Below are 18,406 nucleotides of genomic sequence, written 5' to 3' on the forward strand. Positions count from 1 at the left end.
CCATATTGCTAGTCCAGGAGGCTGCTGTTCTTCTTTTCCTCCCTTGTTGCAACTTTGCAAGGCTAGAATTCGCCATAACATTAGGATCCTTCTTTTTGTTAGCCCAGAAAAAAAGTAAACTTTTCTTTCAAATCTTTGTCTCTGTTGACCTTGACAAATTCAATTTGGAAAAACCATTGCCTTGTCTTTACTTTTATGTGCCATTATTATCATTGATGTGGCAGCTAGAAGGACGGAGACATGCTTGAAATTGATGGGAAATAGAAGCACCATTTACTGCTTTATTTGACCCATTCACTCAGGTATTCATTCATCACACTATGGCATACCAGCAGTGTACAAGGTATCTTAATATCTATTGAACAATTAGGTATCTGCCTTATTCATTGCTTATTATGGCCACTCAATAAAATCAATTAATTTAGCAGAACAATTAAACTGTAGCTGTGCGTTTTTGTTTCTAACTAATACTACAGATTCTACCTTCCCACTCCCATTCAGGTTAGGGATTATAAACCAAGAAATTGAGCAACTATGGAGAACTGAAAAGCAACGTAGATTTGGAGTCCTAAGATTTGGTTTTATGTGTACACTCAGTTATTTACTAACTTTAAAACCTTAGGCGAGTAACTGAATTGTAAACCACCATTCTTATTGATAAATGTTTTTACAGGATTGTTGTGAGGATTAAAGTAACTAATGAAAGAACATTTTGTAAAGTGTGAAATATTAAGTACAAAGCACTACTACAACTATCTGAAAGGAAATGGTTTAGACATGTTTTTTTAATTGTGATATTCAAAGAGACTTCCATAAACCTTTCCAAATCAATATGACAAACTACTAATTGATTAGGCTAGCCACATATCAAACAATTTGGATCCTATCAGTTTTCAAACTTATTTTCCGAAAAGATTCCTTTACTCTTCATAGGTACCCTCTAAATAGATTCATTACTTAGATAACGCTTATACCCTTGGAAAGAAGAAAAGTTGATAGAGTTTAGTATCCATTTCCTAGCCTCCCCTTCCTAGCCTCCTCTCTATCATTCAAAATAATGTTTCTGTCTCTTCAACTAGCCCTAGGCAGATGTTTTTAATCACACAGTGATTAAAGTCTTTCTAGTCTTTCAAGGGTAAAAAAAACTGAGTCAACAGATTTTTGTTCTGTTATTAAAACTACACAACATATGTGTATATATACATTGGCAGTTTGCTATCTCTTATAATCTATTCTATTCAGTTGAGTGAATAGTAAAATATAGATGCTGCAATTGATAAACTATTAGGAATTTTTGATAATGCCCTGTACATATGATAGATTGGTTTAGTAAAAACTTCATTATTGAATAATACCCTGACACTACAGCTTTTATTTTGTGATTCCAGGGTATCATTCAGTTTCCAAACCCCAATATTTGTAGCTATTGCTAGAGGGGGTTAAATATTAGTCGTATGACAAATCACTATTCAACGGTATCAGTAAATGAAATAATTGTTCACTCTTTCTCAAAAGATCACTAATTAAATAGAATGCAAAAATTAAACATAAGAATATAAACAAAATCTGATAGATAATACTGAACTACTGGTGATAAAATTAATTTAAACACATTCTATACACTATTGAATCCATATTGTATTTAAAGAAAAATAGAAACCAGAAAACAAATACTTTCTCCCCTACTCCAACTGTACTTCTATAAAGAAGCAGTCATAAAATGATTTGGCAAGAAATCGTCAATTAAATATAGTTCAATGAATTAAAGAGTCTTAAGTGAATAGCTTTGTATTGCCACAGCTTATTTAACTCATACCAAGAACAAAGCGATTAAAGTCTTTTCTAATATTTCAAGGGCAAAGAATGGTCACCAAAAATTGAGTCAAAAGATCTTTGTTCCATTATTAAAACTATATTATAGAAGAAATCAGTGTTCAGTGTTAAATACCAGATCCTTGTCAAAAGAAATCAGTACTAATTTAGGAAACAGAATAATGCTAGTATTTTATAAATGACAGGCGAAATTTTCTGTAACCCAATGAAGGCACTGACATGTATAGATAGGACAGCAAAATATAATTCTGTTTGGCAATGCCCAATCGTAGCTCTACCTTTTAGTTCCACATGTTAATACTTCAGTCCCAGAACTACACTTCTTATTCTAAGTGCCTTTAAAGTACAAAGCTTTTGCTAGTAGTTTAAGAAAGTCAATCTTACATGATGGTCAATGATTCTTGCCAATTCTTTATCTCTCTTGGTGAAGAAATCTGGATATGGAAACAAGGGGAGTTCTGATACAGAAGGATGTTCCCTTCAAAAAAGCATAAGAACAGATACAATGTTAGGTATAGCTATTTCTTCTTCCAGGAATATATAGCTTTGAAAGTCATAGTTCATTATTAAGCATTTTGATTCTACATTGTCAACATAAAGTACCTACTCTGTATAGCCTACTATATATTAGCTTTTAGTTTGGGTAAGCCATTTTGGATTACTGAAACTGACATTTTTAAAGATAGGGCATGCCACAGAGAGTGAGTACTAGAAAATAATAAAAATATAATCTTCTACTAAGAGATGTAAACACTATAGCTGGTCAGTAGCAAATGAAATGCAAGGATGTAAAGGGCTTAAGGAAGCTTGAAGTCAACTATGCCCAATGGGGAGACGAAAATGTGTACTGCTACCCACAGCCCCATGAAGTTCTAGTGGAAGTCTAAGACTGAGAATGTTATCTAAAATATGCTAAAAAAAAAAAAAAAAAAAAAAAAAAAAAGATGCTGTGACTTCAATACTTCTCCAAGCTCTCCGTATTACTAAGAGTGGAACTGTGGCAGGCAGCTTGGAAACAGCTCAATGAAAGTGTTGGCAGTGCAAAGTTGGGCCCTAAACTAGTGGAGATTTACTGTTAAACTGTTTACATAATAATTGTATTATTAAACTTATTATGAAGAAATGATTATGAGTACAGAGATATGTAAAACAACAAATGATGGTAAAGAATATGATTTTGAAGGAGAGAAACTGGGTTTAAAAGAAAAGGTCATAAGCAAGAGTCTAAGGAGAGACATAGCTAGTGAAAACTTTCCAAATTCAGAAGTTGATAAATTTTTATGATTGTGATGTCTATATGCATTTTTTTTTTTTACAAGTTGCTGCCTATACAGAGCTCTATATGTGTGATACCCTATGCTTCCCTTATATTGCCAGGTCTTGCTTTATACTGCGTTAAATACTTCTTGAATCTTTCCTTTTATCTTCATTTCCACTATAATTTTCCTAGTCCAAATGATCAGCTCTCACCTGGAGTCCCCGTGTCCACCATGTCTTACCCTCTTTATTCTTGTCTCTATACAGCAGACAAAAAAATTTTTTTTTCAAAATACAAAGTGGATCATATCAATCTCCTACTTCAAACTGTTCAATAACTCCCCATTAAATTTAGTATTAAGACCACATTTGTTGTTAGGGATGCCTGAAGTAGACCGTACATTTGTTTTAAGTGGCTTTTAATGGTTTCTCCAGTTACTGCAGTTACTGTGATGTACTTTGCTTCTATTATTGTGTGTTGGCACATGCTGTCATTCCTTTTTCCAGTGTCCTCCTCCAGCAGGGCTGGTCAATACTTACTTACCCTTCAGCTCTCAGTCCAAGCCCACTACCATCGCTCTCAATTCACCATAGGTTTTCCTTCATCATACTATCTCAGCTGTAACTTTATATTTATCTATGTGCCTGTGTGAGTTTCATGTTTTACTAAGAATTGAATATGAGCAACATGACTTATATTTGAGACTTTATTTGTTTACTTATCATTGTCTTCTCAGTGCCCATCATAATGCCACACTAGACACTCAATGAATGTTTATATGAATTATAGAATGAATAAATGAAAGCTGTGACATGCTTTAATTTCCTTTATATTCCAGGCCATCAGTAAGAGTCTACCATATAACACAATTATACAAGTAGAGCAATGTCCAGCATAGCGAGAGGATGGCAATCTAAGGAGACAAGTCACAGAGTGGAGCTAATAGCAGGAGTTCAAAGGAAAACAATTCAAGTGACAGGTGAGCAGGAAAAATATATGAAGCCCTCTCCCAACCCATAAGACAGAAGTGTGTGGGGCATGTGGGGCAGAAGAGCAATGAGCTTTCCAATGCATGTAGAATAGGGACTCTAGCCATTCTATTAAAATATTAAAGGAAAATATGATTCTAGAATGCTGAGGAATTTGCAGACATCTGGGAGCTGACACTTGGGTTAACTATAGTCATTTAACAAAATTTTGGTGCTTCTGATATTCAAAGAAATGTGCTGAATGCTGTGAGAAAAATAAGACAGAATCTTTAAATTATTTAAAGGTTAAAAGTATTCAAGAAAGTTGCCACAAATTTCTTGAATTATAAAAATTTAAAGACATGCATAACAATATGTCAGGAAACCTTTAAAAGGAAAGATTAGATAAATATGCTTGTGCATCTATGGTTTCTAGTTATATCAAATGAATATTAGAAAAGAAAGATTCATAGGTAACTATAATACAAGACAACATGAGACATAAGAGGCAAACATTCAGTGATATAAACAGAAAAATATAGTAAAATGTTTAAGCATATGGGCTCTGTACTGAGATCTTGAAGCAAATTTTGGTTCTGCTACCTAATATTTAATCCCTCGGCTCCTCATTTTCTTCATTTTTAATATAAAAATAGTACCTGCTTTGTTATGTTTTTATACAGATTAAAAAGGAATAAGACATAAAGCATGTTTGATATAGCGAATACTAAACAAGTTTCAGCTGTATTAATCTTTTTTTTAAAAAAATGTATTATTCTTATCATCATTATCAAAAGAATTCAGAGGAGGAGGTCATGGCAAAACAGAGACGACTTTAAGTTCTTTAAGTTCTTCTGACTTGGATGCCTTTTTATTATTTATTATTTACTTTTTTTTTTGCCTAAATACTCTGGCTAGGACTTCCAATACTATGTTGAATACAAGTGGTGAGAGTAGGCAAATCGTCTTGTTCACAATATTAGAGGAAACACTTCCAGCCTTTCACCATTGAGTATGTTAGCTGTGGGCTTGTCATGTATGACATGTATTATTTTGAGGTACATCCCTTTTATACGCAATTTGTTGAGAATTTTTATCATAAAAAGATAAAAATTTGAATTTTGTCTGTTTTTGCACCTATTGAAATGGTCATATGATTTTTAATCTTTCATTCTATTAATGTTTATCACATTTATTGACATGTATATTGAATTATCCTCGCATCCCAGGGATTAATCCCACTTGATCAGGGTGTACGATCCTGTTGTTTGTTTTGTAGTATTTTGTAGTATTTTGTTGAGAATTTTTGCATCTATATTCATCAAGTATAAAGTTAGATTATTGGAGATCTTTCTTTTTTTCTTAATGCAGTCATTTATCACGACACATTTCTTTTCTTGTAGTATCATTATCTGGCTTTGGTATGAGGAGAATGTTGGAATAATAAAATGAATTTGAGAGTATTCTCTCTTGTTTGATTTTTTGGAAGAGTTTGATCAGGATTGGCATTGATTCTTCTTTAAATGTTCATAGAATTAACCAATGAAGTTATTTGGTCCTGGGATTTTCTCTATTAGGAGGCTTTTGATTATTGATTCAATCTCCTTCCTTGTTATTGGTCTGTTCAGATATTCTATTTCTTTATAATTCAGTCTTTGTAGGTTGTATGGTTCTAGGAATTTATTCATTTCTTCTACTTTATCCAGTTTGTTGGCATATAGTTGTTCATAGTGATCTCATGATCCGTGATATGTGTTGTAATGTCTTTTTTTCTTATTTTATTTAAGTCTTCTTTCCTTTTATCATGGAAAATCTAGCTAAAGGTTTTCCAAATTTGTTTATCTTTTTAAAAAAACAGATCTTAGTTTCATTGATCTTTTCTATCATTTTCTGGCCCCCATTTCATTTATTTCTGCTCTAATCTTTGTTATTTCCTTCATCCTGCTAACTTTGGGTTTATTTTGTTTTATCTTTTCTAATTCCTAGAGGTATAAAGTTAGATTATTGGAGATCTTTCTTTTTTTCTTAATGCAGTCATTTATCACTACAAATTTCCCTCTTAGAACAGCTTTTGCTGCACCCCATATGTTTTGATATGTTGAGTTTCTGTTTTTATTTATTCAAGATACCTTTTGATATTCCATTTGATTTTTTTTGATTCATTCGTTTTTCAGAAGTTGTTTAATTTCCATGTATCTGTGATTTTCCAGTTTTTCTCCTGTTACAAATTTCAAGTTTTATAACATTGTGATTGGAAAAGACACTTGGTATAATTTTACTCCTCTCGAATTTGCTAAAACTTGTTTTGTGACCTAACATATGATCTATTCTGAAGAATGTTCCACATGCACTCAAGAACAATGTATATTTCTGCTGCTTTGGGGTAGAATGATATATATATCATATATAGAGAGAGTCAGTTTAGCTAAAGTATAATTCAAGTCCAATGTTTCCATTTTATTTTTCCATCTGGATGATCTATCCATTGTTAAAAGTGGAATATTGATGTCTCCTACTATTATTGTAATGTTGCCTATTTCTCCTTTCAGATATGTTAGTATTTGCTTAATATAGTTTGGTGCTCCAATGTTTGTTGGATATATATTTACGATTGTTATTTCCTCTTGAAGAATCAATCCCTTTGTCATATAATGACCGTTTTTGTCTCTTGATAGTTTTTGAGTTAAAATCTATTTTGTCCAATGTAACTATAGCTACCCTTGCTCTCTGTTTGTTTCCATTTGTATGGAACATCTTTTTCCATACCTTTATTTTGAGTTTAAGTGTGCCCTTAGAGCAGAAATGAGTCTCTTGTAGGCATCATACAGTTGGGTCTTATTTTTTTTTTTTTAATTCATTTTGCCACTCTATAGCTTTTGATTGGATAATTTAGTCCATTTACATTTAAAGTAATTATTGATGGGTAAAGAGTACTAATGCCATCTTATTTGTTGTTTTCCAGATGTTTTGTAGTTGCTTTGTTCCCTTGACGTCTTCCTTTGTGAACTGATGATTGTCTATATTGGTATGCTTTGGCTTACTTCTCTTTAATTTTTGTGTATCCCTCTAGGTTTTTACTTTGCGGCTACCATGAGGCTTATATAATATATCTGATTGATATAACAGTCTGTATTAAGCTAACAACTTAACTTCAGTCACAAACAAAATTAGATCTTAGGTTAAGGGTCCAAGTATAGTTCGGTAGCATTTTTCCCAATTCCATTTCAATTCGGTATCCTTAGGAACCACAGATCATCCTGGAAACTAAAAGTTTTCAAATCCTTAGGGACACATTTATCCATAACTTTCACACTTAAAACTGTACCTGGTCAGATTTAATCTTCTATGCATCTTTAAAAAGTAGGAGGTTAAAAAGAAAATGAGTTTCTGAACATATGAATGAAAGATTTTTAGTCTCAATTAAATAATGTTGATTTTCTATTTTGTATGATTGGTGATTGGTTCAAATAGCAAATCATCTCTTTGTGTGCTTTGAACATTATTTTTGTTTTCTGTGACCATACTTGGCTTGCCCAAATCAGAGGGCCTCAATATTTTAGCTTCCTCTAAGAGACAAGATTTAAAGTGCAGATATTTACAAAGAAGTTATCTATATATATATATAGATATCTATATATATGCCAACACCAAATAAGTCTTCTTGGCTACTTTTTAAGGGTAGGTTAATAAAGACAGTTTGTTCTCAACTTGACTATTACTATTACCATTACTTGATCCCACATTAAAAATATCTGTTACCTATTTAATTTCCCTTGTTTTGTAGTTCCTGCATATTATGGATAGAGTCCACTCTGTGAGAGTTAAAAAATTGTTCTTCTCTCACCCCTCCAACATGTACAGCCTAGGCAGTAATCCTGTTCCTGCTTGGCATGAAGAACTGCCAGTCAAGGGAAGCTCCAAGGTCTTTGGCTTCTGCCGTTCCCAGTGATCTTGTCCCAGGGGCTCTGTCTCAGACATCAGCTGCTACAGTTCCAGTCTTGCATTTTTTTTTTTTTGCCAGCCAGACTATTGATCTGGTGGTTTCCTTATACAGTGCCTGCCAAAAAGTTTCAGGTGTCACTTTAACATTAACTAGAGCTTACAGAGCAGCTAAGGAACTCAAAGTCAAGGCTTTTAAAATTTTAATTTCTTTTCAATCCACTGAGTTAAAATTTCCAACGGATGTGTTCCACTAAAACAATTCTTTCTGCATTCCCAGACACAGAATGTTGTAGTCCTGAGCCAAGGATGATCCTCAGCTGCTCTAGCATTGCTGATTCATAGTCTATTTCAGTTTACTCCCCTAAATCAGTTTAGCTATTGGAGTCTGGGGTCTTTTCATCAGTCTCATTTTAGACATTAATTTGTATGGTTATCACAACAAGATTGTGATGTAATTGACTGGAAGATGCCAAAAGACATAGTAAAAGGGTGTTAAATTTCTTTAAAGGCAGCTTATAGAAAATAATGGAGATGGTTTCACAAGGAAGAAAAATACATATTATGCCCCAGGCTAAGATATGGCTCCAAGAATACTTCTGAAATAATCTGTAAGGATGAACAAGAGCTAGTATAGTGTTAGTGAGTAAGGGCGGATATAACTTAAGTAAGTACATGTATCAAAGAACCTTTTGAGGTTGCGTGGAAAACAAGGGACAACTTCAGCTTTGACTGTGTTGAGTTTAAGTGTTTACTTTCACCATTTGAAACTGGTTTTTCACTAGGCCTGTCATCCTGGGAATAATCCTCACCACTGTTGGGGCTACTATTTTCTGAATCCATTATGTTCCTTTTTCTAGGTTTATTCCATCATTCAGAGAAAGATATTCTTAAGAAGCTTCCTAAGACATGGTGAATAGAAGGTAAATAATTTGAAAATGTCTTTATTCTACCTTCACATATAACAAATTGAGGCAAGAAAATATTGGGTATTGTTTGTTATTTGGACTCTACCCAAATACAGAACAGAATAGATTGAGATAGATTTGTATATAAAATATTTTTACCTGTTTCCTAAACATTATTAACCAAATATATTTAATATCAAGGGACAGTTGTGATTTTAGAGTGGATATCATTGCCCCTCAGTCTACTGAGGCTCCACACTTCTTGCTTCTGATGCTGCTTTTGAGTCATCTGATGCCATCTTGATTCCCAGGCATTTGCAGTAGCCCGTGTCTTCTCTCCAGAGCTATATTATTCAAGATATTTACTCCTAACTTTCTCAGTAGACAAATGCTGAAATCTCAATTAATAACACAAGTGGTTATTTCTTGCTCACAGAAAGTCTGATGCAGTTCATTAGGAACACTGCTCCATTTGGTGACCCAGGAATTCAGGCTCTTTCCATTTTATAATGCTACTATCCCAGTGTGTGTGTATGTGTGTGTGTGTGTGTGTGTGTGTGTGTGTGTGTGTGTGTGTGTATAATGTCAGAATGCATCAAAATATTAATTATATTAAGTAAAGCTGTTAAAATATTCATAGTCTATTTCAGTTTACTGGAGATGGTTTCACAAGGAAGAAAAATACATATTATGCCCCAGGAGATATAAGATTCACAGAGTGACTTTCAAGTTCACTCTGACAAAGGAAGAAAGATTTGACATTTGGGCTAAATACTGCTTTGTCGTAGGGGGTTGGCCTTTGCGTTATAGGATATTAGCAACATCTCTGTACTCTGCCCACTAGATGGCCATAATCCTCCCCAGGTCTGACAACCAATAACATTGCTGAGGTCTCTTGAGAACCCAAATCACCCCTGGTTGAGAATCATCTCTCTAATCTAAGTGTAAGGAAGTCTTCTGAGGAAAACGAAGAAACACGTGAAATGTTTTATGATTGCGAATGGTCTCTGTCACAGGAAGTTTTAAGTTTGCTTTTTCCTTAGCTTTATAATTTTAACCATGAGGTGTGTGGTAGGAAGATTTCTATGGTGGGCCCCCATAATTCCCACCTCCCAGTATTCACATCCTTGTGTAATTCCCTCTCCTTGAGAGTACTGGCTGGCCCAATGACTTATTTATAACCAATAGAATAGAAAAATGATTAGGCATGACTTCTATCTTGTTAGCAAACTCTTCTTTGCTTTCTTGGCATATATGCTTTGATAAATTAAGTTGCCATATTGGAGAGGCCTATAAGGCAAGTGACTGAGGATGTTTACAGCCCAGAGTCAGCAAGCAGTTGAGATTCTCAGTCTTACAACCCACAAGGAATTATATCCTGCCAATATACAGTGAGTGATCTTAGAAATAGAGTGTTCCCCAGTTTGCCTTCAGATGAGACTCTAGTCTTGGCCAACACCTTGATTTCAGCCTTGTGAGAAATCTTGAAATAGAGAACCCAGCTAAGTCATGTCTGGATTCCTGACTCAATGAAAATGTGAGGGAAATACATAAATACATAAATGATAAATGTATGCTGTTTTTAGTTGCCACATTTTCTAGTCATTTGTTACATATAAGAGGATAAATAATACAAAGTACTTTATAGTAGGTCTTTTTAAATTTATTTTTGAGTACTATTTGGGCCTCGTAAGTGTATAAATGTTTTAGTTCTTCAAATTAAAAAAAAAACTTCCATTGATAAATAACTCACCTTTGTCTTCTTTGTGCTTTTATTTCCCCCCTGGAATTCCCTTTATATTAATGCTAAACCTCTGGTACTGAGCCTCTCACTTTCTATCTTCTTGTTCCCATTTTCCTCCTCTTTGCCTGTATTCTACTTTTGATGAGATCTCTTCAGCTTTATCTTCCAAACCTTTTATTGAATTTTTAGCTTCCATTACGTTTTTAATTTCTAAGAACTGCTTTTTTCTTATACTTTTTTATATCCTTCCTTTTGCATGGATGAAAAATTTTCATTCATTTCTCAGAAGATAATTATTATAGATTTTTAAAACTCTTTTCTTCTTTGCTCTACACTGTTTCAGTTTTCTTTGAATGACTTTTACATTTTATTTATTTGGATCCCTCTATATTATGTTGGAGTCCTTTTTCAAATATTTGGTGAATCTTATATCTCCATTCATATTTTAACAGCTTTATTTAAGTATAATTCATATTTTGATGAATTGTGACATTATACACACACACACATACACACCCGTGAAACTATCATCATATTCAAGAAAATGAACATAGCCATCATTATCCAAATTTTCTTCCCTTTTCTCTATTTGTGTTTAAAGTCAAAATAGTAAAAATGCAATGGGAAGCTCTCAGTGAGTTGTTGAGGCTTGTTAAATAATGTTCCACATCATGGAGCGATTGAGTAGGGATTATCTTATTTATATTTTACAAGTTATTCCTAATTAGCAGCTTAAAAAACAAACATTCATTATCTCACATTTTTGGAGGGTCAGGAATTTGGGCCTGGCCTTTGGCTCAGTGTCTCTCACAAGGCCAAAATCAAGGTGTTGACAGAGGCTGCAGACAACTCAAATGTCAGTGGGGGGAAGGATCCATTTTTAAACTTATTTATATGACTGTTGGCAAGCCTCAGTCCTTGCTGGCAGGTAAGTGGTTAGTGACATCAATTTCTTGCCATTGAAACCTCTCCTCAGAGCAACATAGCAGTTGATTTCCCTCAGAGTGAGTGAGTGATAGAGAGTCCCCAAGACAGAAGCCACTGTCTTTTTGTTACTTAATCCTGGAAGTGGCAGCTCCTTACTTCTGCCATATTCTATTCTTTAGAAGTGAATCACAAAGTTCAGCCCATACTCAAAGAGAAGGGATTATACAAGACCATGAATATAACAAAGCAGGGATTATTAGAGGTCATCTTAGAGGTTGCCTAGCACAGGATTAAAGCCATTTTCTTAGGGAATCTCCAAATATCAGTATCTATAGGCCTTTTCTTGTGTGCCAAACAGACACCAGACAATCTCCTATCTGGCCCCCAGGGAGAGGAGAGAATGGAGAAAAGTAGGAGTGACAGAGACAGAGAGTAGGGGCTCTGAATCTTACTTCTGTATAAACACTTCATCTTCATTCAGTACAACATTTTTTTAGTCTTTGAAGACGTGTAAGCAGTAAAATAGTATTATAGGAATTCTGTTTCGAAATGATTACTCTGATAGTTATGCAGACTGAACAAGAAATGCGTAAAGCTGCAGAACCATTTCAGTAGTTATTGAAACAGAATGTTGGCAGTGAGTATTCAAGATTGGAAGAGCTTTCTTACCAGAGGAGCAATCGATTGCCATAGCAACTATACAGATTTGGGGGTGGGAAAATGGAGGAATGTAAGAGATCTTGTATTTTCCTTTTTTTTCTGCCTCTGAATGACTCAACTGTTGCTGGTTAAAGATCATAATAGCACAAAACTTGAGGTTTTAGGCTAAACTACTAAGAATGTATAAATATTAATATTCTACCAGTGTTTTATTCCAGAGGTTCTAAACTATGATTTTTTTCGATATGGTGGCATATTTCTATAATTGTGAGGTATATTACAAATAATTTCTTATTAATAATAGCTAAGGCCCAAGTTCTGAAAATTATTCATACTTTTAAGATACATTATAGTCTACGGCCATGCCACCTTGAACAAGCCCAATCCTGTTTGATCTCAGAAGCTAAGCAGGGTTGGGCCTGGTTAGTACTTGGATGGGAGACCACCTAGGAAGACCAGGTGCTATAGGCATAAAACAAATATATATATATATGTATATACACATTAAGTTAGGCTTTCAGTATCCCATAATAACCTCTCACTCTTGTCTATTGTAATGTTCTTGAATGGGATTTAATCAATGGAACATGCTGAAAAATGGAGGACGACCCAGAATCTATATTTACTATGTGGCAATTTTTAGTAATACAGGAGTCATTTAAACTGAATTTCAAAATGGAATTGAGGGCACTCTAGTGCTTTTCAGACAGAAATAGGGGGAAACACTCATATGAAAGCAGGTAGTCCACACACTATAACTGTTTGCTCCCAAGGCCTTTACCAACCAGCAATACAGACACTGATTTTTTGCAGTTCCTGGAGGGCTACTTTTTACCTCTTCATATCAATTCCTCTCTATATATAGTTAGCTACTGCAAGTCATAAAAATAATTTTAAAAAATTAATTAGAAGAAAATTGATGGGCAGATATTATATTGCATCCTAGAGAGTTTACTTACCACAAATAAAATTCTACTGGGGGAAAGAGGAATCTTGCAAAGATAGGAAGGGCCTCGTTTTCTAAACTGATTGAGGATAATAGCACTATTTGGAGTTTTGAGATCTTGGCAGAACAGAATAAAAATATTTCCTCACATTCCAGCATAGCCACATTAGATAAAAAACCTACCAGAGACTGGACCATGGTAGGGACTATGGTTATCAATGTGCTTACCTAGCCATAGATCTAAGGAGGGGCTTCCACTAGCATGCAAATGGGTAGACAGGGACACAAAGACAATGAATAAATCACCAGTCATATATAGAACTCTCTTCAGTACGTGGTGAGTAGAAGAAAACTTCCAAAATAATTTCTAAGTGATTGAAAGGCAAGAAGAATGATACATCATCTTATATATCCAGAATAAACTAAACTTAAAAAACATTATTTACTGCAGGAATCTGAAAACTACTTGGTACTCTATAGGGTGTAAGATATAATATCTGTAACACCACAGCTAAAAGCCACAAGAACAGAAAAGTTGGAGGGAAATACATATGAGGTAAGGAAGGATGTTTTTCAGAAAATATAAAGTGCCATGGTAAAAGATGAATACATAGTAAAAGCAGTTTTAAAAATAAACCAGTGTTATGGATTATCAATTATAAAAAGATTTCCAAAGTTAAGAGAAAAATATAAAGTGAAAATAAAGAGAATAGATAATTAAAATGGAATAAATAAAATGTTATTGAATATAATAATTATCAATAAAAAAACAGAAAAATGGTATAGAAACAATATTAAAAGATATGACCACAGAAAACTCACAGAGCTGAAAAATGACCTAAATATGTGTATTGAAATGACTTCTATACCGCTTCGAAAAACAAATACTCAAGAAAAAAACAAACTCCAAGGATAAAAGTAAAATTCTGACTCAAATAATGAGACAGAAAAATCATTAAACATAAGTAAAATCAGCCTTAGATGTCTCCTCTGCAATATAAAATAATAAAAGAATTGATTTCGCTCCCAAGAATCTTTAAATGTTCACATACTTATAATAAATTCCTCCTTTATACTTTCTATAAAGTACTTACATTAGATTAAAGGTTATTAAACGTTTGGTAATGCTTTTAACCAAAAAAGAGAACAAGAAAGAGCAACAGTATTGAGAAAATTCAGTAGACTAAGCATTTTGAGGACAATGATCTGTTATGCAGTCTCAGAGACTAACATCTAACAAATACTTCTACAAAGGCTAGCAATGAACATTGAATCAAATTAAACATAAATTTCAGTCTAAATAATTGTTTTAAATTTTGTCACAACATTGAACAAAAATAAAATGTTGCTTAAAGGGAAAATAACTTATGTAATAAATTTAAATCCTATCAATATAGCTCTTAAAACATACATTGTAGTTTTAAATTATGATAAAATACGGTAAAATGTTTTACATCCCCCCTCTTACATGGAGTGGAGAAAAGATCAAAGGAGGATATGAGGAAAATATATATTTTTTATTATTGACATAATTTTTGACATGCAGAATTTTTTCTTGAGAAATGTGATCATGGGAAGAATTAAAAACAGAATATATGCCTTCCTACTCATTGGGAAAGTCAAAATAAGATAACAAATTTAAATAGAATAAAACAGTAAAAACAAGGAATCATACAAAACATAGCATATAAAACAAAGATAGAAGTCAAAACATATAAATTGTAGCAATAAAAACAAATGCTATTCATGCCATAGAAACCAGAGGAAAAATTAAAGCAAATGTAGCTTACAAGAGACTGCTGAAACAAAATATTAAACTTAAAAGAGAAAAGAAATAAAAATGATTTGTTATGAAAATAAAAACATTAAAATATCAGCTGCAACATTATTTTCAGACAAAATAGAATTTAAGGGAAAAAAATCATTAAATAGTTCAGAGAAAGTAATTTTATATTGACAAATGATACATTTGACAACTGATACATTCTCCATTGGCTACTCTCATGTTCATTTAAAATGACTGGAAGGAAATATGCCAAATTTAACAGCAATTATCTCAAGGATATATGATCACAGACAATTTGTACTTTCATGGTACATACTGCTATGTATTTATGCCCCTAAAAATTTAGAAAGAAAAAAATGAATAAATGAAAGAACACTATCTACAAAATAAAATAAATGTAACTGGTTTTTAACCCCTAACTGTGAAATGGAATGATTGTTTCTTTGTTTTTAACATGTCCATGCCATTCAATATGCCTAACTACCTCTTTTAAAATTGCTACCCTATTTTCTGAGACATTTTTTTCTTTCCAGTTCTCCTCTTCTACCTGTGGCTGTGCCTTCTCTGACTTTTCCTCCCCTCTAATTATAGGGATTGTTCCAAAGTTTTCTCTACTTCCTGCCACTTTCTTCTTTGCAATCATCTGGATTTAATACTACTTCTCCCTAAGAAGCTTTATTTCCTTACCCTGCTTCTACCTTTGTGAGTGCTTGAACATCTCAGTGAAACCAAAACCTTAGTGTTCTGAAACTTAAGTAATTTTGTTTCATTTGCCATTAATTAAATGAATATCTATGGAGTACCTACTATGCACTCCACTCTTTATCTGATTCTGGGACTACAGTGCAAATTCTTGCCTTCCAAAGTCTAAGAATCTAATGCTCCTTCTAAAATTTACTCAGTTCTCTATTTTGGTAAAAACACTATCGACCTCTGAACTATGTAGGCTCAACATCTCTGGCTTGGCGTTGGTTAGTTAGCTAGTTAGTTAGTAGTAGTTAGTTTACTCTTCTTCTTCTCTTGCTTTTCATATCCAAATAGCTGCCTGGAGTTATGTTTTCAGTTTTCTGCCTGGTCATCATCTCTACTGTCTACTCTCCATTTATGTTTCACAACTCTCACCTGTACTTTTGAAATAGACTTCTAAATTATTGTATTACCTCCAAATATCTGCACTTTGATTCATCCTATAACACATCAGCAGTTCAATCTTGCTAAAGTAGAACTCTTGGATTTACCCTCACTCTTCCAGGTTTAGCACTAGTGCAGGTAAATTGTGAAAATTAATTAAAATATTTAACAATTTAATGATATGAGCACCAGCCAGTCAGAACAAATATTAGATAGGTTCTAACTGATCAAGAAAAAATGCCAGATGTAAGCAACCAAATTCAACTATACCAGAGCTTTCCATCATTCCTAGATCTACCCAACTGAACTCAATAGTCAGATATGCTCTTGGGCAACAGAATTCAGTGAGTATTTGTCTTGGACACACAAACAGATCACATTTCCAGTTCTATTAGTTCTCATCAATGGAATAAATATGAACTTTCTGAGCCAAGCTAGCTAGGTGTATATGCCTCACTATCTTCGCCCATACTAATGATGCGGAAGACCTAGGGGGGAAAGGACTATGAAATGAAAGAACATAGGTCCCTGAATGACCACACAGTATTCCATCTGAGAAGGAACACCATACTCTGTGATGAAACAAATAATAAATAATTTGTGGTAAGCCACTGATAATTCAGTATTTACCTGTTTTTGGAGCTACGATCATCCTACAATAACATTCTCTTCTTAGCACCTTGTATCTGTGTCTTAGGTTTCCTTAGCACCTTGTGTCTGTGTCTAGAGAAGTATTCAGCCTATAATTTATGTTTTTCATTTGTATATCTATCTTTTCCTTTAAGCTTAAAACTCCTTAAGAGCAAGGATACTGCCCTTTAATTTATCTCCAGAACACAATATATTTGCCAGAAGTTAAATACACCCTGAAAATATGCCTTTTAGATGTTGCTTTTATGAATGAATTCTATTTTTTGTGGTATGTTTCAATAGTCCTAAAACTCTGATGGTCCCTTATAGCTTAAAAAAAGTTCAAAGTCTTAGACTGGTTTGCAAGGGTCACCATTATCTGGCCACAGCAGGCATATTTTACCTCATCTTTTACTTCTTCCACAGATAGGGCCTTAATCTCCTAGTCACTATTTTCAAAAAACTTTCATAATTCTCTGCTTCAATGTATTTGTTTATATTGTTCCTTTCACTAGAAATATAAAAATTTCCATGTTCAAGATCTAAGACCTAATTTAAATGACTTACTATCAATTAAACATTTCCTAATTCCTTCCAGTAAGAAGTCTCTTTCTCCTCTAGGAACTCTTATAGCCCTTTAACTTCCTTATAGAATTTATTATTTATACTTAATATTATATGTATTTTTGAGCTGCATTTATTGCACATTTAGTATTTTAAAAGCTCAATAATGTAATATATACCCAAGTATATGATCTTTTTCTAAATAAAATAATAATTATAATTATTATCTCCTTATAGTTCAGCAGCATACTTAAGGGAAAATTTGTTTATAAGCAAGTGCTTAAATACTGAGAGAAATTCCAATTACTATTCCTGTTGACTCTGGCTAAATAGTGCAGCATGTTCTAGCAAAGTAAACTACCATCAATTTTTATTCAGTTTAGATTTTTTTTTAACACCTCACTTCTAAAGGAAAGCTGACTACAGAATCTTGAATTTAAGAAATAACCTGTTACCATTGCAGCAGAATAACAATTGTCCATCTTGCCACAAAAAATATTATGTATACTTAAAAGGAATATAATAAAATGCTATTAGAATTGATTTTATAACACTCACTTCAGATGACAGATAAAGCGAAAATTAGATATTAGGTGGGGCAAAATGTATTTTGTATACTCGATTGACAATCTTTGACTAGTTGGTTTGTTAAACTCTTTGAGATTCTTAATTTCACCTCAGTGCCCTTCTCAATTTTGAACAATGCAACACAGTACACTTTTATTTGAAGAACCTATCCAGATTGCTTACATTTCCTTGGAATTGATTTTGCAGCATCTGAAGTTCAGGTAGTAGTCTGTTCTGTGTGCACACACACAAAAAAACCTTGAATTGATTTAAAATGAACCAGGTCAGTGTGGATCAATTTAGGCCATGGCAACCCATGAGGAGATGCAAATAGGATTCTCCTACTGAGACCAAAAATAGATTCCATCAAACCTTCTTTGAGGAGATTCTGAAAATGTATCTTAAAAGGGAGAGCCATAAAAATCCCAAGGTTCCTAAAGCAATATAAATAAGAGAAACTGGAGAAAAAAAAGATTTTTCAACAAAAGAATTTCCCAATACATAGCCTAGTGATTTTATTTTCTTTGTTGATCACTTTAGGAGGA

General features: G+C 33.4%; 1 protein-coding gene and 1 pseudogene across 1 annotated transcript in view; one reads left to right on the forward strand and one right to left on the reverse strand.

Annotated features, from left to right (window-relative positions):
• Nucleotides 1–18,406, reverse strand: part of TMEM232 (transmembrane protein 232) — a 154,570-nt gene that overhangs the window by 1,479 nt on the left and 134,685 nt on the right. Inside the window, exon 14 of the mRNA XM_015590346.1 lies at nt 2,218–2,311. Coding sequence (XP_015445832.1) covers nt 2,218–2,311 — 94 coding nt within the window. The remainder of the gene's footprint in view (nt 1–2,217; nt 2,312–18,406) is intronic.
• Nucleotides 12,590–12,708, forward strand: LOC112480747 (annotated as a pseudogene).

This window comes from Pteropus alecto, unplaced genomic scaffold, assembly GCF_000325575.1.
Source record: "Pteropus alecto unplaced genomic scaffold, ASM32557v1 scaffold20, whole genome shotgun sequence".
Taxonomy (NCBI): domain Eukaryota; kingdom Metazoa; phylum Chordata; class Mammalia; order Chiroptera; family Pteropodidae; genus Pteropus; species Pteropus alecto.